Source organism: Vicugna pacos, chromosome 9 (assembly GCF_048564905.1).
Source record: "Vicugna pacos chromosome 9, VicPac4, whole genome shotgun sequence".
NCBI lineage: Eukaryota > Metazoa > Chordata > Mammalia > Artiodactyla > Camelidae > Vicugna > Vicugna pacos.
The window spans coordinates 74,961,741-74,987,596 of NC_132995.1; the positions used below are offsets into that span (position 1 = coordinate 74,961,741).

General features: G+C 33.6%; 1 protein-coding gene across 11 annotated transcripts in view; it reads right to left on the reverse strand.

Moving 5' to 3' along the window:
* CCDC18 (coiled-coil domain containing 18) overlaps positions 1-25,856 on the reverse strand; it is a 101,363-nt gene that overhangs the window by 41,450 nt on the left and 34,057 nt on the right. For all 11 annotated transcript variants that reach the window (XR_012076021.1, XM_072968200.1, XM_072968203.1 and 8 more), the window contains 5 exons: positions 13,264-13,398; positions 13,016-13,093; positions 8,211-8,327; positions 4,262-4,429; positions 1,087-1,229 (listed from right to left, as the gene is read on the reverse strand). Coding sequence is in view for 10 of the 11 variants with exons in the window: in XM_072968200.1 (XP_072824301.1) it covers positions 1,087-1,229; positions 4,262-4,429; positions 8,211-8,327; positions 13,016-13,093; positions 13,264-13,398 (641 nt within the window). In the remaining variant the exon portion in view is untranslated. The remainder of the gene's footprint in view (positions 1-1,086; positions 1,230-4,261; positions 4,430-8,210; positions 8,328-13,015; positions 13,094-13,263; positions 13,399-25,856) is intronic.

Sequence of the window (25,856 nt, forward strand, 5' to 3'; positions counted from 1 at the left end):
CTGGGGATGTCTCTCAGGACGGACTGTGAATGCCAGAGGCTACAGTGAAAATCCTTCAGAAACTTTCACGGGGTGGGAGAAGGGAAGAAGAAGATCCATGAAGAGGTTTTGGGGACTTAGTATGAGATGAGAGTAAATCTAATGCCTGGATATCTAATGCTTCTGTGGTGCCTGGCACAAGCAAGGATGAAGTTATAATGTGATTAAGTCTTTGTGCAATTAAGGTACACACTGTTGGTGAGGCTGTCAGTGGACAGACAAATGTCAATAGAAGTAAGAAGGGCTAAAGAGCTGTGGCCTTAGTCAGAAACAAAGGCTATCCTCTTGACCCCACTGAGAGAGTGGAGGACATCTGGGGAAGCAAGATGCTACTCAAAGCAGGAAGCCTTATCTTTACTGCTGTCAGAAGGTGAGAGGGAGTCTTCAAATGCTGTGGTTTGAGCTCAAATGTATAAGTTAACTCTTGATTCCTGTTGGTAGAACGGTGGGCTAATTAAGAATGTATTATTAATTATGTCAATCTTGTCCACAAAGTAGAAGAGGCCTGGGGAAGCTACACACAGCTTTCAGCTCACAGTTCCCAGGCCCAGCCCAGTCATATTAAATCATCAGAGGTGGGACCTCAGCATCAGTACTTTTCAAAGCTCCTCAGGTGATTCTAATGTTCAGTCAATGTTGAGAACCACTGTTTTCTTCTGTTAAGTTACTCCCTCTCATAGAAAATTTCCTCTGAGTACATCTTTGCTTGCAACTTTTAATATTATTCACAATTTAATTTAATACAACAGTTGCTGAGTGCCTGTGAGGGATGAGAATCTATGCTAACTGTTGTGAGAGGACCTTAAAATAAACTACATATTATCTTGGCCTTAAGGAACTTGCAGTATAGGAGGGTTAAGGCTATTAAACTGTAATACAAAAGGCATAATGAGGGACATGAGGGAGGTGCAAACAAAATGCTATAGGGACACAGACCGTGGGGAAATTAATTCCTCAAGCAAATGCTTCACTGAGTATTATCTGATACTAAAAATACTATTGATGTTGAAGCAGGAAGGTAAATAAAAACTAACATATTCATTTTACCTGGCAGTACCAGTAAGCTCAATAACTTTTTGCCTTTTCAAATCTGCTTCATATGTGGCTGCTTCACATTTCTCCTCCATTTTTCTCAACTTTTCAGCTGAATTTTCCCTTTGTTTTTGAAGCTCTTGTTCCAGTTTTGATACCTTGTAAAGCAATTTTCAGTAAGTATTTTAAATTCAGACACAGCTCAATGTTCTTCAGAAGAAAAATATTTATATAAATCTGTAGCCTAGCCTATCATTCAGTTTCGAAATATTTTACAAAAATCAAAGTATAGACCAAGAAGCAACATTTTGGAAATATGAAAGCAGAACTTCATTTTTCATAATAAAGATACTTCATACATATAGAAGTGACCACATACACTAAAACAGGACTTCTAAGAATCATACAAAATAATGGTAAAGTGTTCCCCTTTTCATTATCCTCAATTGAAATGTTCTTTCTTCTTTTGTCAAATTATGTTCCTTTCTTTCTTCACAAATTGATTCATTCAGGGAAGGATTTCCATCCGCCCTCAGGCATTACAACTTGCATCTATTTGTTCCTATTCTTTCTTCCTTCTGTTTTACTACATTGAAGGAGGTGTTTTTTCCTCCTATATAAGCCAAATTGCTTCATAAGTGTTTTAGATTCAATTCCTATCCATCTTCTTAGGAACATCATACTACTGACTCTCTCTGCTTTCTGCTGTATCTTCAGTCTCTCTACTGGTTTCTTTCTATTAGCAGTTAAACATGTTCAAAGCCTTCCCATGATAAAAAAAAACTTCCCTTTATACCTCTACATCCCTCCAACTACCACCCTTTCTTTCCTCCTCTTTATAGCCCAATTTCTCAGAGTTGTCTATGCTTGATGTGCCATTCCTCTCACTTCTCATTCATTCCTCAGCCCACAGCACTCTGGCCACTCTATAGAAACTACACTATGTCACCAGTGACTTCCGTGTTGCTAATTCCAATGGGCATTTCTCAACCCTCAATTTCCTTGACACTGATTGCAGCAACCCATGACACCAACTATCATCCCTTATTCATAAAGTACTTTGGCTTCCATACACTGCACCACTCAGAGCTCTGTTGAAGTCAATCATCTTATCCCTCATTCTATATTCTCTTCTTAGTTAACCTCAGTCACTCCGTGTTTTCCATGAACATTTACATGACTATGATCTCAAAGTTAATATCTGGCTAATGATTTTAATATTCTCCCTGCTTTTCTAAAACCTATTACTGAAGAACGAGGTACAGATTATAAGTCATCAATATTCACACGTCCAACTCAAGTTCCAAGTATAAAGTTAAAATAGTACCCAGGTAAAAAGGGATGGGAACCATGGAAAATCTACCCACTCTGTGCTTGATTAAATGGCACATTCATGAGCAGAAAAAATCTAAAGATAAGTAGTAATCTGAAAGAATTCAACATTAAACATGTGCATAGTGGAACATGAATAAAAAGTAGAAAAAATATATATACTGGAAAATTTATGCCAAATACTTAAGGAATTTTTAGATATAAACTTCTTTAGACTCTCAAAGAAATCAGAGACAATATAAAAATTTCTTAAAACAAAGATCATGAAGAAATAAAGTTACCAAGTGAAAAATATAAATGAACTGGTAGATTTAAGGAAAAAACCCCAGGAGAAAACCATAAAACCATTACAGAAATGAAAACAATTTTAGAAAGAACAAAAATTCTAATCAATCCTACAAAAACCAGAGTCAACCATGAGGGATTTAGAAAGTGGAAATCAAACACAGATGATATAATAGCCAAGACATGGAAACGACCCAAATGTCCACCGACAGATGACTGGATAAAGAAGCTGTGGTATATTTATACAATGGAATACTATTCAGCCATAAGATGACAACACAATGCCATTTGCAGCAACATGGATGTCCTTGGAGAATGCCATTCTAAGTGAAGTCAGCCAGAAAGGGAAAGAAAAATACCGTATGATAACTCATATGTGGAATCTAAAAAAAAAAACCAAAACAGAAGACAAATGAACTTAAATACAAAACAGAAACAGACTCAGAGACATAGAATACAAACTTGTGGTTGCCAGCAGGGAGGAGGGTGGGTAGGGACAGACTGGGAGTTCGAGATTTATAGATACTGATAAGTATATAAAGAATATATAAACAAGTGTATACTGTATAGCACAGGAAAACAGTCAAGATTTTGTAGTAGCTCACAGTGAAAAAGAATACGAAAATGAATATATGTATACTCATGTATGACTGAAAAACTGTGCTGTACACCAGAAATTGACACAACATTGTAAACTGACTATAACTCAATAAAAAGAAAGAAAGAAAAAAACCACAGATGAGATGAAGAAATACTTCAGGATGAAGCTGTACATCAGGTATAGCAAACAGGAGGTCTAGACTTGAACAAAACAGATGGAGAGTCACAGGATAGATGTCTCTGAGAAAGGAAACAGGGAATACCACCTGATATGTCTGAATGCACAGAGAGGAGATTCTTTAGTTCCCGTGGAGAGGCTGAGGATGAATTTAGAACACACAGATTAAAAGTCATACAAATGACAAAAAGATGGGATGTAGTGAGATTACAAGGAACTATCATTTTCTAATTTATACTTTTCTGTAAACTTTGATAAGAAAAACAAAACAAAAAATGTAAAATATCTGTCAGTAGAATTCAGATAAATCTGGTAATGAATGAAAGAGAAAAACTGATTCTAGTACAAAATTTCCTAGGACTATTTCTTTGGAGTAATAACTCATTTTTAAAAATGAGTAGTTTCCTTTGGGATTTTTCTTTTAGCGCATTGCTTGGCGTTTCTTTAGGGATTATCACACGTGTTCTGATCCAAAAAGAGGAAATTGGAAGTTATAACGATTCTATTGGAAGCTATAATGATTCAGATAGGTATTATATTCAGGTCCAAAGAGGAGGGAGAAACTGAATGATGAAGACTAAATTGTAACTAAATTGTATGGAGTGACAAAAATGTGCCTGTGGTATTACATGGATACATTACATAGGAATAAAACTACTAATTTTACCATGTTAATTTAGAATGTTTATGATATCTTTGAGGTTAAATGGCAGTTTATATAGCTAGCAAAAAAAAATCTATTATCAATTTTGTGAACTGTTGTTTCATAAAACCATTTTGACCAATAATACAGACCTGTTTCTCAAGTTTAGTCTGAGTGTCTTCTAGCTCTCCATTTCTAATTGTCTCTTGTTGTAACATCTGCTGCTGCTGGTGAAGAGTATGCTGCAGAATAACATTTTGCTCAGTAGTCTCTTGAAGACTGTGATTTTTAATCTTCAGCTCCTTCTGTAAACAATATACCTAAGAAATATATACAGTTCTCATTATGACATGTTTCAAATAAAAAGCAATAAAATGTCAATGTTGTCTACCTTATTGGATAATTATTTCCACTTGTCATGAGGGACATTGTACCCAAAGCTATCATTTATTATGTGGAAGGGGGAGCTCATTTTTCTGACAGGAAGATATGTTAGAAGGGCCTGCTAATAGGGCTGGCTCTTGGCTTGTCTGGGAATGTGGCTTTTGAAACATTCCCCAAGCAATGAGATTGTTTTCCCTGGCTGGGGCACTGAATCATGCTTTCCTTCTGGGAGTTTGGAATTTTGATACTTATGGCTGTCCCTATGTGACCAGCCACAGTAAAAAACCTTGAACTCTGAGTCATAAGCAGGCTTCCCTAGGCAGAAAGTACTGCACACATGTTGCCATATTTCACTGCCACAGAAAGGAGTATATTCTATGTGACTTCTCTCAGAAGAAGGGAGAAAACACAGGAAGCCATGGATTTCTCCACACTCCATCTGATACACCTTTCCCCTTACTGATAATAAACTATAGCCATAAAAACACTGCATGAATGTTAGGTGCTATTTAGTAAATTATTGTTGCTATTATTGCTGTTGTTTGTAAAATAATATCCCAGCAAAGAACTCTTGAATATTCATTCTCCAAAAAAATCACATAAAGGAATAACAATACCAACTAAGAAACTGCATTCATTCACTCTAAATATATAGGACTTGAATATGCTGGTCCCCAAAACTGTGTTAAATGATACCTTTACAGTTATCTGGAATAATCTACTAAGAAGGGGGAAAAAAGCCCTCTGTCAAAGTAATCCAAATTCTAAAAATTGCCAAATTATTTTAAAATAATGAAGCATAATTTAATGTATATTTTATACTACTCTTCACCTGCTCCCTAAAGTAAGGGCAAGGTTTACTAAATGATGATCTATAAATTACATTTTAAAAGATGCATCAATTTAAAACCATAATTTAAAAGACAGTAGCAAATATAAAATTTTACAAAATAAATTGAAGTGGGAAAAAAACAGAACCACATTTCATTAATTATGAAAAACATTCAGGCAAATACAAAGTGAAAAATATTAGAGAGAATTGGTAATAGAGAGTAGATTATAAGTAAATCTTCTTTAAAAGATTTCTTACTGGTGTTTATGTAATAACTACTTTTAAAATGAAAGAAAATAAATCCATTCCTTTAAAGCAAACAATCTTTCTAATAAATATCACTCCAGAAAAAAGTAATTTTAAACTCCTAAGAAATAGCAAAGGAGAATCTTGACTTGGTTTTTTTTTTTCTAATTATCCAGCAGTCGAACAATTCAGCAGCATTATGAAAGGCTTAGGGGCCAAATATTTTTTGGGTATGATAAGAAACTCATAAATTTCAAACTTCTTCACTGCATGATGACACTGTAAACTTGGAGAATGTAAGATATAATAGGCAACTAAGCAATTTCTAATATTATTATAATCCTCTTTTTATGCTAATCTATTTGACTTAATTTTGTCTGTATGAAAATAATTTCTTTAGGGCAAATCTGTATCTGTAACACCTGTTTTCTTTGTTTTTCTACTAGCTCCTGGTTTTTCAGTAGCATGTTGTTCAGTCTCCATGCAGTCATTTTCTTCTCATTTCCTTTTCTGTGGTTGATTTCTAGTATCATGACACTGTGGTCAGAAAAGATGCCTGAAATAATTTCTATTCTCTTAAATTTGTTGAGGCATCTTTTGTGCCTGAATGTGTGGTCTATCCTAGAGAATGTTCGATGAGCACTTGAAAAGAATGTATATTGTTTTTTGTGTCCTAAAAATATCAATGAAGTTCAACTGTCCTACTGAGTCATCTCCATTGCCTTATTGATCTTCTGTCTGGAAGACCTAACGATGTTAGTGAGCTGTTAAAGGCTCCCACTGTTGTGTTCCCATCAACTCCTCCCTTTATGTCTGTTAGTATTTGTTCTATATATTTCGGTGCTGCCATATTGGGTGCATATATGTTAATGAGTGTCATATCCTCATCTCATATTGCTCCTTCGATCATTATATAGTGCCCTTCTTTATCTTTCTTTATGGCCTTTGTTTTATCTGACGCTATTTCTAAGAACACAAATTCTAAAGCTCAACACATTCCATTATTACAAACATGGCCTGTCTCCAGATTTCCTTTCTGCCAAGTCCATTTATGCTGCAGTGCAGTGAGGGCTATAGAATAAATGCCTAAGCAATGTGTGAGGATCTGTTTGCTTGTTTGTTTGTTTGGGGAACCCCAACCTGCCAGGTTATGGACAGGAAGTGTGATCAGGAAATAAACCCATGTTCTTCTCCCTCCCATATTCTTTTTTCTTTTTCAAGTATAGTTCACTTACAATGTTTTTGGCCCATGTTCTTTTTTTTTCTCTTAAGTAATGTTTTAAAGAAGATCATGGTTTTAAAAAAAAAGACATTCTTTTTGTAAAAAGTAAAAGTAACTATAGTTTAGGTGGTTTAATTTCCATATAAGAAATATATGCCCATTTGTCAAAGATGCTACAAAAACATTCATGAAGGGAGGTAGAAGGAAAAGGACAGAATCATATAAAATACAAAGATTTCTTTTTTTTAACCTCTTAAGTTACATAATTATGTGATGTACCTAACTCTGGAGTGCTAGCCAACTACTATTTGCTCTAGGTGTATCTCTACTTTTCCCTTGCTCTACTCTGTGTATTGCAGGAAACTGCCCCCTGGATGGTAGCTAGGTTTGGCCACTGGCAGGGGGGCAATAGCAGCAGTTCTCCCCTCTATGGCCCCAGTTTCCACCAGACAGACTCCTTCTCTGTGGCCCTAACTCCATGGGGCAGCCCTACTTCTGGCTCAGAGTCACATCCTCTCTTCCTGATGTTCCTCCATCCCTAAGGATAGTAGGGGTCACTGCTCATGATAATCTCTGATCTGAGTCACCTCAGCATCTCTGCCCTTCCATCTCTTGTTTCTAATTCTCAGTATAAAAATTCCCTCCATTTTAAAGATATATAAGGATTTCTGTTTTTCTGGTTGGATTTTTTCTGATACATTCAAGTCAACTTTAATGAAGATTTGTTGGGAACTATTTCTAAACATGAATTTAAGGTTTAAATACATATATTATAAAATCTAAATAGAAATAAAGGAATTCTTCACTAAGATTATCCCTCTGAGCAAATAGTGACAACCTATTCTGTTGAAAGCAGTGGCTGACATTGAGGACATAGAGATAAATATGATAATTCAAGAAAAGTCTTCTATCTAGTGTCTAAAATATTCATATTAATAAAGAAAGTTGAATTTCTAAACCTAATTCTCAATCCTTCAGACAAATAGAAGAAAAAAAATTTGAAGAATTTTATAACCTCTAAATCTAAAACAACGCTCAAAGTGTTAATCATTTTATATTAGGATTATTGTGTGATCAATAGTAATTTAATCTCCTGATTCCCTAAAAATAGATACAAGAATGAGAATTTTAAAGTGTCATATTTTGTGTTTTACATGTCATATAATGTCTGTTTATTAAAGAATATAAAATTGGAATTTACATTTTACTGGAAGGATTTTTTTATATTAGCTACATAAAGTATCTTGCAGGGGGAGGGTATAGCTTAGTGGTAGAGTGTGTGCTTGGCATGCACGAGGTCCTGGGTTCAATCCCCAATACCTGCATTAAAATAAATAAATAAAGTATGTTGAAAATAAATATCTCAAAAAGAAATCACTTGAAAAATACGCTATATGTAAAAGAAACGTTAATTTACCTCTTCAGATTTCTTCTTTAGTTGTTTTTCAAACTTTTCCTTATTTCCTTCCAACTGGTTTAAATGCAAAGCAAGTTCCTCCTTACAAATTTCCAATGCTGAGTCTAGTTGTTTGACCTACGCAGGAAAAAAAGGAAAAAAAAGGAAAATCAGCTAATACTAATGAGTGCTTGTTATATGCTCAATATTTTACAAAGTTATCTCCTATTGTTATCTCATTGCTTCAAACAGTAAATATGCTGTCCAACTTAGGATACAAAATGCTTTTCACAGAAGAGATTTATTTAGAAAACTAATTATTATTGAAAACTAGGAAACCAGAGACTACCATCATGAAGAATAAACAAGAACAAGTGAAGAAGGGCATTCCAGGAAGAGGGAAGTACATTCAGAGACAAGGCACTGTGAAAAGAAATGGTAAGAAGTTGGCAGGAGTTTAGGGTACCAAAGCACAAATTTATAAGAGATGTGTACTGAGGAGATGAGATTGGCAAGATAGAGTGGGGCTAACTGTCCCATAGGTCACACACCTTCAAGCATTTACCTAAAAAGGTAAGAAGTTATTTAAACCTATTCCTTAAGTTCCCTTGATCAAGAAATATAATAAAAGTACAAACTGATGTATTGTGCTAACAATGCTATGGTGTGAATATTCTAAATATGCTGAAGTCACTAAGAAAATGAAATGCTGACCAAGCGGAGGGGCAGGCAGGTTTGGGAAAGAATGCCGAGATGGTGGTAACAGTGCCCACCTGGAACTTTCAGGCTCTAGCCTGGGTTCCTGAAGGCCTGTTTCAGCCTGGGAGCGTGGAACTCTCAGCCCAGCTCCTTGTAGCCAAGGTTCATGCCCTTGCCCTCAACTGCTCAAGGGGTCCGTGCCTTCTGTGAGGAATTCGTGCTTCCTCCCACCCTCAAAAAGAAATGTTTTTGTCAGCTAGGGGAAAAAAGCCTTATTTCAGAGAAGGCTGCTTTTGCTTTGAATCAGTGAAAACATTTTCAGAAAGGCAGTGGTGTTAACTTGGTTCAAGTGTTCATACAGCTGCAAATGCTTCACACTAACCTTAACTTCAAAGGACAAAAGAGCAACCCAAATTGCAGTAAATTTTTTTTCAAAATTTGCATACATGATCCATATCCCATCTGTTAATAAAATTCTTATCTTGTTCCCTCCTTTTCCTTATGGTAATTTTGAGTTTAACAGGAATGTTTTTTCCCCCTCAATGCTAATAGCATTCTAGTAAGGAGACATGAAAGTGTGAAAGAAATTTCAACAAAAAGAAAAAAAAAGTTCCCTCTTGCAGATATTATTCTACATCATGAAATTATTATGAATTTGGAAATCTTATTTCCAAAAAGAGAATCTTGAAAGACACACAGTTTCAAAGACTGTCCCTGTATCCTATGAATATACCCATTAACAGCTAAAAAGTTTGTAATTCTGAATAATTATCTTTATTAATAAACTGTTGCCCTAATAATTTTTAAATTGTTCTATGAAAAGTATAAGTATTTGCAAGTTTTCTTTCTTAAGCATGAGAATGAGCACTGGTACTTGTAACATCTTTGATACACAGAAAAAAATATAAAATCTATGCCTGATAATTAACAATGGAAAAAAGTCATCCAGGCAAGATTCATCACTAGATGTTAAAACCACTGATCATAATGTTGTTGAGGAACAGGACTTGCAACATGGCCTCAAAGAATTACCCTACATATTACTTACCAATTATAAAGGTAAAATTTTGCCCTTAAAATGGTGCAATCTGGCAGTGAACCACCTTAAATAAGGTGTCAAGATTGACAATGCCAATAATAGGGTGGTTTGATATCATGTGCCTCCTGATGTGAAACAATGGGAAGAACACAGTAACCTGCTGTGTAGGTCTGTGTCTGTGGTATATATGCGGTATTATGGTTGACCTAGACTTTTCGAAAGATTCAGTGTCATGAAGAACAGGAGACAGTGAGTTCAGGAGAATCTAAAAAGTTAAATACAAAACGTGAATTACAACTGAATCCTAAAATGGGGAAAGAAAAGGAACAAGCTTAAGTAGTGTTTCTCAAGGTTCTGACATGCATACAAATCACCTGGATACCTCCAATGAAATACAGATTCTGATTCAGTATCAGAGCCAGGACTACGGTAAGGCAAGAAGGTGTCTAGGGCTCAAAATTTAAGGAAGTACTTACTTTCAGGATCATGTAAGTGCCAACCCTCACCTGTACAACCCTGAGAGTAAATACCTCCTTAAATTTTGGGGCAGAGGCACCTCCCTTGCTTCACTTGAGTCCTTAGTCCCAGCTCTGTTCAGTAGATGTGATATTCTGCAAGTCAAACAAGCTCCCAGGTGATGCTAGTCCATAGACCATGTTTTGAATAGCAAAATTATTAAGAACATTTTTTAATAATTTGGAAAATTTCAGTACGGACTATGTGTTGAATGATGTTACTAAAGTAATGCTCACTTTCTCTGGTGTACAGAGGTGGTATAATCAGGTAGGAGAAAGTTTCTGTTCATAGGAGATGCAAGTTTAAGTAGTAAGGGTACAAAGTATTACGACATCTGCAATCTCTCAGGTGGACTAGCAAAAAGGAAATGTGTGAGCAGGGCTGGGACTGGGTGGGTGCACGCACTAGAGGGTCTGTGCATACGTGTGCAGAAAAAGATGAAGTGAGTATGGCTAGAATTAAGTCAGCGAATCTAGGTGAATGGTACACAGATGTCCTCTGTACTATTCTTCCAATTTTTCTGTAGGTCTGAAAATTTTCAAAATAAAATTTAATTAAAATAAATTCATTAAAACTAATAAATAATTAATAAATGCCAAAACATCTACTACTCTTGGATTTCTTATTTCAACAAAGAGCTTAAGGGTCTGAATATTATATGAATAAAATCACTTATAAATATACATGTGTGTGTATATATATATATATATATACACATACATGAATGAATGAAATCAAAACAAAGAAACTGCTCTGCTGAACCAAAGAACCTCATCTGGGGCACATTCTAGGGGCAACCAGGTAGGGGCTTTAGGCTACCTATTTTCAACAAAAGTACCCAAGCCAGTCTCTTTTATTAATTTTTTTCCACTTACGACTTTCTTTGGGAAGAAAAAACAAAAACAAAACAAAAATCTAGAGTGGAAGTAAAAGCAAAGCAAAACAAAATAAAATAAATCTGTATCTAATAAGCACCTTCTCAATTTTCTATTTAATAGCAGGTAACATAATTGCTTTAATTTACTGGGTTTCTTTTGTTACCTGTTCAGAACTTTCCTATCAATCTTTCAGCTCTCTTTAATCATACTTTTAGAAGTTACATAACTTTAAACTGATCCTTATAACTCTCCTGCAGATAGAAAATTCATATTTTTTTATGCAAAGAACAATCTGAGGCATGCAAAGGGATATGGCCAAAAGTCAGGAAAGAAAAGGGGTAATGACACAATCAAGAAGAGGCCTAGATTTCAAACTTCTATTTTGTTCTTACAAATATCTGATATGTTTGAATCATTAAGTACAGCCTGAGTCATAGGAACTTTGCTTCTATATTTCTTCCTCATTTTGACTTTTTCCCCAATAAAAACAAATCTATTAAAAGAATCAAAGGAATAAAACCAAATATCATAATTCATTCTTTAGCTGTACTCCTTCCTATCTCATATGTGATTATTAACATATGGAAATAACTTACCAGATGACTAGGTAGATGTGTCAGGTAATTTAATGAAAAACAGCAGTTAAGTAGTAATATGGATTTTATTTAATTAAATTATTTCATGCCTACAACCTTTGTAGAATAATGATTTTTTAAAATAGTAATGATCTTAGAGGTTATTTTTAAGAGGAAATGAATTGTCATGGCATTAAATGTTAAAAGTTTTGGAGAATACTATAGGAAAGTTACAGATAAACACATAACTGGGTTTATATGGGTATACATGGTCACAAAATGGATTAAAAACAGAGTACTAGGCAAAAATAAATAACAGATTTTAAAAATATTCTTTATGTTTAATCCATATATGACAAAATGAAGGTCACAGAATGAAATTATTTTTAACACTAAAAATTCAAATGAAAAAATAATGTATGTATAGTAACTACTTAGTAAATTTTCAGTAACTTAGTGTTAATAAGCATTTTATGTACCTCATTTCATTTAATCCTCAAACCCACCCTCTTCAAAGGCATTATTATCCTTCCTTTACACAAGAAGAAATTAAAGTTCAGAGAGCTTAAATAAACTGGCAAAGGTTATGGTCAGTTAGCAACCACTCTGAAGCCAGAACTGAAATCCAAGTCAGTTTAGCTTCAAAGCCCACACTTTTAACCATAAGAATATACTAGCCACAAACTGTATTTCACTCAGAAATTCTGGATTTATTCCCTACTTAATTGTATAGCAGAACGGGTAAAAAGAAGCAAAACCAGACTGTTTGTAGTTTCATCTCTCATCATTTCCTCTGTTAATTCTTTACTGGTAACATCAGTAAGAAGCTACAGTTAAAAAAAATTTTTTTTTTATTAAAACACAAGCCTTCCTTAAGGCAAAAAGAAAAGATGTTAGATAATCTACAAACTAGATTATCAACTATCAAATAATTAAGACACATTCACACTGGAAAAATATACTACTTAAAGGAACCAAGTTAGGTAAAGATTTTACCAGTTAATTTATTTTTATGTAAATGATTTTGACAAGTTATAGAGAAAATTGAAAAAGCCCAGGAATGTCTCCATTAACAAAAAAATAAAGTAAAATAAAAATTTTAAGCATAAGTATACTAGCCTTGATTGTTTCTTCAGATACTTGGTTCTGTAATGCTTTCAAAGCTTCATCTTTCTTCATATTTTCCTTTTCCATTTCCTGAGAACATACAGAATGGTAGCAAAAATATTTGTATATGTATAACTATTTCAGCATTAGTAACGTGTTGTTAAACAAACAATTTGATTAGAATTAAAAGCATGTCAAAGAAACATAAACTTAAAATATTGGTCAGTTTTTCGACAGCATTTTTATAAAGATGATTTTACCCCTTTGCTTTCTGTCAGGAGTCTGTCTAGTGATTCAAGATGATGTTGTTTACATATTATATCTTGCTGCAACATGGATATAGTCTTTTCTTGTTCTTTAAATTGTTGTTCTTTATTCTCTAGTTGAGATTCAAGCTAAACATAAAAAATAGGATTTAATAATTTTCATTTTTTAAAACAATTTGAAACATTTTAAATACAGTTGATCCTAGAATAAGACAAGTTTAAACTGCCTGGTCCACTTATACGCAGATTTTTTTCAATAAATATGTATTGTAGTACTACATCATTCCCAACATCCACGGTTGGTTGAATCCACACATAGGAACCATGAATAGAAAGGGCTGACTGTAAAGTTATACGTGGATTTTCAACTGCACAGGAGTTGGAACTCTTAACTCCCACATTGTTCAGGGGTCAACAGTACAGAGAAAAGAATATAATATCCACATGTTAAATTACATAGATTATTGAATTTTGCCAGATTTCCTTTAGTTTCTCTCAAGAGAAGAAATGAAATCACATGCCCATGTTTTATCCTTTCCTGCCTTACCAATACTATGGTCTGTATCATTCTCCGGTGTGTTTCATTCTCATACATGTGTTTTGTGCTTTTAACTACATATGTAGATCCATGAACAGTATGTAATATTCTGTTTTGAAAATTTATATAGACAATATCAACACTTCTGTAAGTTTTAGCAACTTGTTTTTTCACTTAGTATTGTTTAAATATTTATCCATATATCTTTATGTGGCTCTAGTTCATTTTTTATGACAATATAATATTCCACACTAACAAGAAACCAGTTTCTTCACTCTTCCACTTAGGAACAGTTAAATATTCTGCTTTTCCACTTTTGTGACAATGTTACAATAATATTCTTTGTACATGTATTAGAATAATATTCTTTATGTACATGTATTAGAATTTCTTTAGAACATGCCACCTAGAAGTGGACTTCCTGGCTAGAGTATATGCACATTTCCAACTTCATTAGGTATTTCTCTTCAAAGTACATCAAAATTTATACTTTCATTAGAAATGTACAAGAGTCTCACTCCCTACAACTCCATCACTAATTGACTGGTATAATCAAATGTCTAAAAAACTTTTGTGAAGTCAAAATATGAATAAACTGATATGCTTATATGTATATATGTGCATATTATCTATACAAATGTATAAAAATTATACATATGTGTTATATATCACATATACATAAATATAATAAAAATATAGCAGCAACAGTTTAACTAGAAAATAATAAAATCAAGAAACTGTGAAATGAAAATCCACAAATAAAAATAATCAACACATCAGAAATTAGAGGAACAGAAAGGAAAAAGATTGAAGAAAAGTGAACAGAACATAAGGGCAGGTTGGAGACCATCAAGCAGATCTACCTGCACATCAAGGGAGTCCCAGAAGGAGGTGAGAGAGAAAAAGGGACAGAAAAAATATATGAATAAATAATGATTGAAAATCTCCCAAATTCGATGAAAAACATGAATTTAAACATTCAGGAATCTTAACAAAATCCAAGTCAGATGAACTCAAAGAGACTCACAATGAGATACATTATAGTCAAACTTTCAGAAGACAATGGCAAAGAGAGAGAGAATCTTGAAAGCAGTAAGAGATTAGCAAATCAGTGCATACAAGGGATACTCAGTAAGATTACATGCGGATTTCTGATCAGAAATACTTGAAGTCAGAAGATAGTGGGCTGATATATTCAAAATAAAAAAAAAAAAGACCTGTTTACCAAGAACCTTCTGTCTGGCAAAACTTCTTCAAGAAGTGAGGGAGAAATTAACACATTCCCAGATAGATAAAAGCTGGGGGAGTCTCTGACCACTAGACATGCCCTGCTAGAAATACTCAAGGGTATTCTGCAAGGTGAAATGAAAGAACACTAGATGGTAACTTGAAGCCACATGGAGAAACAAAAATCTTTAAAAAGCTAAATATATGGGCAATTGTAAAAGGTAGCATTATTGTAACAATGGACTGTAACTTCTACTTTTTGTTTTCTAAATGATTTAAGAGACTAACACACTTAAAGGAAAAAAATAGTTATTAGTGTAAAAGCTAGTATTACTGTAACTTTGGTTTGTAACTCCAAATCTTGTTTTCTATGTAATTTAAGAGACTAATTCATTCAAATGAATAATCAGTTTGTGCTTTGGGGCACACAATATATAAAGATGTAAATTTGTGACAGCAACAACTGAAAGGCACGAAGATGAAACTATAACGGAACAGAGTTTTTGTATGTTATTGAAATTATGGTGGCACAAATTCAAATTAGAGTGCTATAACTTTAGGATGTTAAATATAATTCCTGTGGTAGCCACAAAGAAAACAGCTATAAAGTAGACACAAAAAGAAATTTTAAAATTTTACTACCAAATATCAACTAAATTCAAAAGATAGTAACGCAGGAAATGAGAAATAAAAAAGCTATAAGGCACATAGAAAACAAAGAGCAAAATGACAGGAATAAGTCCCTCCTTATCAGTAATTACTTGAAGTGCAAATGGATTAAACTCTCCAAAAGACACAGACTGGCAGAATGAAGAAAACTACACATCCAACTACATTTTGTTATAAGAGACTAATTTTAGATCCAAAGATACAAATAGATTAAAAATGAAAGGACAGGAAAAGATGTTCCATGAAAATAGTAACCAAAAGAGAGCACAGGTAGCAATACTAATATTAGACAAATGAGACTTTAAATTTTAAAAGATATGAAGCAAAGACAGATAATATATATTAAATTAATAAAAAGTTATTATAATACAGCAATAAGATACAACAATTATAAACATTTATTCACCAAAGACAGGCCTTCAAAACATATGAAACAAAAATGGACAGAACTGAAATGAGAAATAGACAGTTCTACAATAATAGTTGGAAGACTTCAATATCCCATGCTCAATAATGGGTAGAACAACTGAGAGAACATAAGTAAGGAAACAGAGGACTCAACACAATAAACCAATCATATTTAATAGACATATGCAGCATCCTCTACCCCCAAACAACAGAGAACACATTCTTTTCAAGTGCACATGAGATATTTTCCAGGATAGACAATACGTCAAGGCCACAAATTTAAGTCTCAATAAACTTTATAAGATAGCTGTCATACAAAATATATTCTCCAACCACAGTGAGATGAAGTTAGAAATCAGTAACAAAAGGAAAATTGGAAAATTAATGAAACTGTGGTATTTATTAAGCAATACATTTTCAAAAAACCAATAAGTCAAAGAAGAATTCACAAGGGAAATTAGGAAATACTTAGAGATGAATGAAAACAAACAAAAAACTTACCAAAATTTATGGGACACAGCAAAAGCAATGCTAAGGGGGTAATTTATAGCTATAAATGCTTACATTAAAAAAAAAAAGACCTCTAGTTAATAACCTAACTTTAAAACATAGGAAACTAGAAAAAAGAAAGTAAATTCAAAGCTAGGGAAAGGAAAGAATAATAAAGATTGCAGGAAAGATCAACAAACAGAGAACAAAAAACCAATGAAGAATATCAATTAAGTGAAAAATTGGTTCTTCAAAAAAACATACAAAATTGACAAATCTTTAGCTAGGTGAACTAAAAAAGAAAATTCAGTATTACCCAAATCAGAAATGAAAGTAGGGATATTACTACCAACTCTACAGAAATAAAAAAAAAAATCATACGGAAGTACAGTGAATAATTGTATACCAACAAATTGGAAAATCTAGGTGAAATGGGCAAATTCCTAGGAACACAAAACCTACAAAGACTACATCATAAAGAAATAGATAATCTGAACAGACCTATAATTAGTAAGGAGATTGAATAAGTAATCAAAAATCTCTCAAAAAAGAAAGGTTCTGAACCTGGTGGCTTTGTTTGGGAATTCTACCAAACATATAAAAAACAGCTAATACCAATCCTTCTCAAACTTTTTCAAAAAATTAAGGAGAGAACGTTCCCTAACACTGTTAAGGCCAGCATTAACCTGATACCAAACCCAGACAAAGACATTACAAGAAAAGGAAACTACTGAAAAATATCGCTTATGAACACTGAGGCAAAAATTCTCCACAAAATACTAACAATCCAAGTCCAGGAGCATGCTAAAGGGATTAAACACCATGATCAAGTGAAATTTATTCCTGGAATGCAATGAAAAATAGTCAGTGTTACATGCAGTATTAACAGAATGAAGGAAAAAAAAAAACACACGAGCATCTCAATTGATGCAGAAGAAAACATTTGACAAAATTCAACACCCTTTCTTGATAAAAGCACTCAACCAACTAGGAATAGAAGGAAACTATCTTAAAATAATAAAAGCCTTATATGAAAAACCTACATGTAACATACTCAATGGTCAAAGATTGAAGGTTCTTCCTATAAGATCAGGGACAAGAAAGGAATGCTCCTCTCACCACTTCTATTCAACATAGTACTGGAAGTTCTTCTAGTTAGAGCAATTAGGCAAGAAAAAGAAATGAAAGCCATCCAAATTGGAAAAGAAGAAGTAAAATTATCTGTTTGCAGATCAAATGATCTTTTACATAGAAAACCCTAAGATTCCACACAATAAAACTATTAGAACTAATGAATGAATTCAGAAAAGTAGAGGACACAATTCAACGAAAATAAGTTGCACTCCTATACATGAACAATGAACACTCTGAAAAGAAAATTATGAAAACAATTTCACTTACAATAGCATCAAAACGAATAATTACTTAGGAATTAACCAAGAAGGTGAATGACTTATACAATGAAAATTATGAAATACTGCTAGAAGAAATTAAAAGACATAAATAAATAGAAACATATTCCATGTTCATGGATTAGAAGACTTAATATTGTTAAAATGCCAATATTACCAGATGCAACACAATCCCTAGCAAAATCCCAATGGCATTTTTTTGTAGAAAAAGAAAAACCCATCCTAAAATTCATATGGAATCTCAAGTGACCCTGAACAGCCAAGACAATCTTGAAAATGAACAAAACTGGAGGACCCCTACTTTCTTTTTTTTATTTTTTAACATTTTTTATTGATTTATAATCATTTTACAATGTTGTGTCAAATTCCAGTGTTCGGCACAATTTTGGAGGACCCCTACTTTCTGACGTCAAATCTATTACAAAGCTACAGTAATCAAAACTGTAGTTTTGGCATAAAACAGACATATAGACCAATGGAATAGAGAACCCAGAAATAAATCCTTGCATATATGGTCAAGTGATTTTTGCCAAGGGTGCCAAAACCGTTCAGTAGGGGAAAGACAGGCCTTTCAACAAATGATGCTGAGAAAACCGGATATCCACATGCAGAAGAATGAAGTTGGACCCTTGTCTAGCATTATACAAAAATTAACTCAAAATGCATCAAGGACCTAAATGTAAGACATAAAACAATAAAACTCCTAAAAGAAAACATAAGACAAAAGCTTCATGACATTGGGTGTGGTAATAATTTCTTAGATATGACACCAAAGGCACAGGCAACAAAAGAAAAAACAGACAAACTGGACTTCATGAAAATTTGAGTATTCTGTGCATCCAAAGGCACTCTCAACAGAGTAAAACGGAAACTCACAGAATGGGAGAAAATATTTGCACATCATATACCTGATAAAGGATCAATATCCAGAATATACAGAGAAGTCCTAAAACTCAACAACACAAAAATAACCTTATTTTAAAATGAGCAAAGGAATTGAACAGACATTTCTCCACAGAAGATATATGAATGGCCAACAAGCACATGAAAAGATTCTCAACATCACTGATCATTAGGGAAATGCAAATCAAAACTACAGTGAGCTACCACCTCACACTCATTAGGATGGCTCCTATCTAAAAAACAGAAAACAAGTGTTTACAAAGATATGGAGAAATTGGAACACTTGTGCTCTGTTGGTAGGACTGGAAAATGGTATAGCTGCTGTGGAAAACAGCATGGTGGTTCCTCAAAAAATAAATAATAGAATTACCATGTTATCAGTAATTCTACTTATGGATGTATACATAAAATAATGTAAAGCAGGATCTCAAAGAGATATTTGTACACCCTCATCATCATACCAGCATTATTCAAAATAGCTAAAATGTGGAAACAAACCAAGTGGTCACCAACAGATGAATGGATAAGCAAACTTTGGTATATATCTACAATGGAATGTTACTCAGCCTTATAAATGGAGGAAATTTTGCAAAATGCTACAACATGGGTTAACCTTGAGAACATTATGCTAAGTTAAACAAACTACAACGAAGTTACTGAAAACTAATTATAATTCTAAAAAACCAGAAAACTCAAATAGCAACCATTCTATAAAATGAAGCTATTAAAAATTACATTTACTTTATGTACATGTGTGTTTGTGTAAATGAATACTACATACATGTTGAGTTTGCAAAGATGCAGAGAAACTGCTCTGAAAGATATAAACTAAGAGTGTAACAATGATTCTGGGGTGGGAGACTTTTAAAAACTTGGTTTGTATTCATTTTTTTGGTGTATGATTCTGAGGGTTTTTTTTGTAACACATGCATAGATTCATAAAACTCACACCACCATCAGGATACAGAATGGTTCCTCCACCCTCAAGATTTCTCATGTTAATCCTTTATAGTCAAACTTTTCATCCTGCCCAATACCTGGCAACCAATAAACTTATATTCATCCTATAGCTTTTTTTTTTAATGAAGTACAGTCATTTCACAATGTTGTGTCAATTTCTGGTACACAGCATAATAGTTCAGTCATATATACACATACATATATTCGTTTTCATATTTTTTCAATTACAGATTACTACAAGATTCTGAATATACCTACCTGTGCTATACAGTATAAATTGGTTGTTTATCTCATCCTGTAGCTTTTGACTTTACTGAAAATGTCAAAGAAATAGAATTGTACATAATATTTTACAATCAGTTTCTGTTAACATAACGCCTTGGAGAGCCACCCATGTTTTCCCTTGAATCAATAGATTATTCCTTGTTATTACTGAGTAGTATTCCACTGTACTGCGACACCATAGTTTGTTTATCCATTTACCCACTGAAAGACACTGGGTTGTTTCCAGATTTTGGCAACTATGAATAACGCTACTATAAACATATGTAGTAGGTTTTACTGTAAATATAAATTTTCATTTCAAATATCTAGGGGTGTGGGGCCATATGTTAATGTTTAACTTCTTAAGAAAATGTCAAATTGTTTTAGCAATTTTCCACTTTGCACTCCTACCAGCAATATTTGAGAAACCCAGCTGTTCTGCATCCAGCAGCATTTGTTACTGTCGAGTCCATCCTTCCTTCCTCTCTTCCTGCCATTCTCAGTGTTCCAATAGGAATGCAGTGGTATTTCATTTTGCGTTTAATTTGCATTTCCCTAATGATGAATCATGTTCAACATGTTTTCATACGTCTATTTGCCATCTGTATATCTTTTCTGATGAAGCATCTATATTGGGTTGTTTTCTTATTGATGAATTTTGAGAATTCTTTATATTTAATGGGTAAAAGTTCTTTGTTGGATATGTGATTTACAAATACTTTCAGTCTATAGCTTGTCTCTTCATTCTTTTAATAATGTCTTTCACATAAGAAACATTCTTAATTTTGATGAATTTCGATTTATCAATTTTTCCCTTACAGTGTTTTGGTTTTACATCTAAGAACTCTTTTCCTAACATAAGTTCATGAAGATTTTCTCCTATGAATTTTATAGTTTTTTAAAATTTTATATTTGAATCTACAATTCACTTAGAATTTGTTTTTATATAAGATATATATTGCAGTTCCATATTCTTGCATACAATGTCCAATTGTCCCAGCACTATGTATTGAAACACTATTCTCTCTCCAATCTAAATTGGTTCTGTACCTTTGTTAAAAATCAGCTGACCGTATTTACCAGGTCTGTTTTTAGAATCTATATTTTATTCGTTTCATCTATGTGTCTATTATTTCGCTACTACCTCACTGTACTGATTACTGTAGTCTTAAAATATGGTAGCATAAATTCACTAACGCTAACTTTGTTCTTTTTCAAACTTGTTTTGGTTATTCTAGTCTCTTTGCCTTTCCATTACAAAATTTAAAATCAGCTATCTATGTAAACAAACAATTTTACTGGGATCTTTATTGGAAATGCATTAAATTGAGAAATCTACTTCAAGTGAACTGACTTCCTAAATATATTGAGACTTTGAACACACAGAAATGATATTTCTTTCCATTTATTTAAGGCCTTTGATTCCTCTCAACCTTTTGCAGTTCTCACCACAGATAGTCCACATGTTTTGTTGTACTTAAACCTGTGTACTTCAACTCCCTGGAGCTATTGTCAGTAGTACTGATTTTTAAATTTTAGCTTCCATTTGTTCACTGCTAGTACAACTGACCCTTGAACAACGCGAGGGTTAATGGCATAAACCCCCTGCACAGTCGAAAATCTGAATAACTTTGCAGTCTGCACTCCCCATCAGCAGTTTCGCATCCATTGATTCAGCCAACCGCAGATTGTGTAGCATTGTACAAATGGAAAAAAATGCGAGGATAAGGGGACCCAAACAGTTCAAACCAGTGTTGTTCAAGGGTCAACTATACACAGAATACAACTGATATGGATGTTAACTTTGCATCCTGTGACCTTGCTCACTCATTAGTTCTAAGGTATTTTTGTAAATTCTTTGGGATTTTCTACACAGACAATCATGTTGTCTGAAAACAGGGATAGTTTTGTTTCCTCTGATAGATATGTCTTTTCTTTCTTTTGGGCTTTTCTGTATGATTTAAATAGGAGTGATGAGAGTAGATATTCTTGCTGTTTCCAATCTTACAGGAAAGTATTAAGTGTTTTACTATTAAGCTATCATCTATAGAACCTACTGTCCTATAGCTGTAGGATATAGCACAGGGAACTATACTCAATTTCTTGTAATAACATATAATGAAAAAGAATCTGGAAAGAAAAATATATATGTATGTGTACGCATAACTGAATCGCTTTCCTGTACATCTGAAACCACATTATAAATCAACTACACTTCAATAAAAATTTTTTAAAAAGATATCATCTATAGGATTTTGGGGGAGGATACCCTTTATCAGGTTAATAAAGTACTCTTCTAACTGGCTGAGAGTTGTTATCATAGGAGAATGCTGAATTTTGTCAAATGCTTTTTTTGCATCTATTGATATGATCTTACAGGTTTTTTTTGTATGCTAATATGGTAGATTACAGTGACTTTTTTCTGAATGTTGAGCCAGCCTTCTATTCACAGGATAAACCTCTCTCCTCTCCTTATTAGCCTTTAATATCGCTGAGGTCTCTAGTGACATACCCCTACTCACTCCTGACACAGGTAATTTGTGTTTCCTCTCTTTTTTTTCTAACTTGGTCAGACTGGCTAGAAGTTTATACATAATATTGATCTTTTCAGAGAACCAGCTTTGGATTTCACTGATTTCTCTAACATTCTCTTCTCGAATTCCAACTCCTTTCAACTATGCTTTTTATTATTTCCATCTTTGTTTCTTTTTTTTTTTTTTGCTCTTCTTTTCCTAGTTTCTTAATGTGGAAGTTTAGATTATTGATTTTTCTCTATTTTCTTCTAACATATGCATTTAATGCTATAAAGCTCTAAGAACTCTAGCTACATTCTACAAGCTCAGATGTTTTGTGTTTTCATTTTCATTCAAAGTATTTTCAGTTTCCCCGGAGACTTACTCATTGGTCGATGGTTCTAGTTTAATTCCACTATGGTCAGAGAACATACTACAGCTGACCCTTGAACATGGGTCTGAACTGTGCAGGTCCACTTATAGGCAGATCTTTTTCAATAAATACATAGTGCTAAATGATCCGCGGTTAGTTAACTGCAGACATGCAGGGCTGACCAAGGGACCTGAGCATCAGCAGATCTTCCAACAGTGGGTCCTGGAACTAACTGTCCATGGATACCAAGAGACAACTGTTATATGACTTTAATTCTTTTAAATTTGGTAAGACTGATTTTATGATCTAGGGTATGGTGTATCTTGGTGAATATTTCAGGTGTCCTGGAGAAGAATGAGCATTTTGATGTTGGGTGGAATATTCTATAAATGTGTCAGGCTAAGCTGGTTGACTGTTGTTCAGGGAAGCTCTTTGCTGATTTTTTAATCTATTTATTCTATCAATTGCAGAAGAAGAGTAATGTTGATATCTTCAGTTGTAATTTTGGACCAATTTCTTTCTCCTTTCAGACTTTTTCACTTTTGCTTCACATATTCTGAAATTATTCTGTTAGGTAGATACGCACTTAGGGCTGTTACGTCTTCTTGGTGAATAGAGCCTTTTATTATAACATAATTTTCCTCTTCAGCCCTGGGGATTTTTCTTTGTTCTAAAGTCTACTTTTTCTGATATTTAAATAGCCACTCTTGCTTTCTTTTGATTATTGTTTGTCTGCCTGGTACATTTTTTTCCATCCTTTTATATTTAACCTGTCTAAATCTTCATATTTACCATGGACTTCCTGAAGAGAGTATATACCTGAGTCTTGTTTTGTCAGTCTCACAATTGCAATGTTTTATTTGGTGTGTTTAGAACACTTACATCTAAATTAATATTTGATATGCCTGCATTTAAGTACACATCCCTTTGTTACTGGTTTTCTCTTTGTCTCCTATATTTTTCATTCCTGTTTCCCCTTTCCAGCCTTCATTCAAATATATGAATATTTTCAGAATTCTTTTTTAATCTATCTACTGGCTTTTTACTGAATCTGTACAGTTTTTTTAGTGGTTGCTCTAGGGATTCTAGTGTATCTACAGTAGTACCCCCATCTGCAGTTTCACTCTCCAGTTTCAGTTACTCACAGTCAACTGTGGTCTGAAAATATTACATAAAAAATTCCGTAAAGAAATAATTTATAAGTTTTAAATTGCACGCCATTCCGAGTAACATGACGAGACCATGGGGACAACTCTTTCCTGACAAGGATGTGACTCATCTCTTTGCCCATCATATCCACACTGCCCGTTAGTCACTTAGGAGCCATCTCAGTTATCAGACTGACTGTCATGGTATGGTAATGCATGTATGCAAGTAACCCTTATTTTACTAAATAATGACCCCGAAGTATAAGAGTAGTGATGCTGGCAATTTGGATATTCTCTTACTGTGCCTAATTTATAAATTAAACTTCATTATAAATATGAAAATATAGGAAAAAACATAGTATATGCAGAGCTTGGTACTATCCAGGGTTTTAGGCATCCACTTGAGGTCTTGGAACATATAACCTGTGGATAAGGGAAAACCAGTGTTTTTAACTTTCCATAGTTTACTCAGAATTAAGATTTTTCCTCTTGAAGTGAAATGGAGACACTTCACAAGATTATAGGTCCCTTTACCGGTCCTAGTTTATACTGTAGTTGTCCAATGTATTACACCAACATACACTGAAAATCTCAGTAAACAACACAAATTTTTCTTTCAGCTGTCACAGATGTTATAAAAATCTCAAGAGAAGAAATACAGCTCATGGTATTTAATCAAATATTTACTGTTGTTGTTGCCCTCCCTTCATCCCTGAAGCTTGAATTTTCCCTCTGGTATGATTTCTCTTTTGCCTGAAGAACTTTATCCTTCATTTTAGAACAAGACTGCTGGTGACAAGTTCTCTAAATTGTCCTCCATGTAAAAATATCTTTATATATCCTAAAGAATATTATTGCTGGACATAAAATTCTAGGCTGACAATTTTTCTCTCTCAGGACTGAAAAAAAAAAACCTTCAGTCTTCTAACCTTCATAGTTTTTTATTTTTTGATGAGAAGTCTGCAGTAATTTTAATCTTTGCTGCTCTAGGCAATGTGTTATTTATCTCAGACTGCTTTCAAGATTTTCAGCAACTATTTTGATTTGTCCAAAAGTGGTTTTCTCTGATTTTATCATCTTTGAGCTTGTCGAATTTATAAACCTATTTCCTTCACAAATTTGCCAAGTTCTCAGTCATTATTCCTTCAAATAGTTTTTGCACCAGTTTCATTATCCCCTTCTCTGGTACTCTGATGACATAAATGTTAGACCTTCTGATACTGTCCAGCCGGTCCCTGAGAATCTGTTCACTTTTTCCCAGATCTTTTTTTCTGTTTACACTGAATACTTTCTATTGCACCATATTTCAAGCTCATATTTTTGTATGTGTGTGAGAGCTATATTCTGCTATTAAATCCATCCAAATTATCTATTTTTTATTTATTCTTGTGTTTTTGGTCTCACAATTTCTACTTTACTTTTGTTTTTATTTTTACTCTTAGCTTTTAGCCCAAGATTAAGAGGGCTTCTACTCTCAACTGATCTTCAAGCAAATGGTATCTCTAGTGGAAAAGAATCTACAGAATCACTCTTAGTTTGATAATGTCAAAAAATAATGATCAGGACCAAAATGGCAGGAGTACCATATGAGAAAGCATTGTAAAATGATCCAGACGTAATGGGATTCTAATTATAGTACTTGCTAGTAACTTTTCTAAGTTTTTCTTTCCTCATCTATTAAAA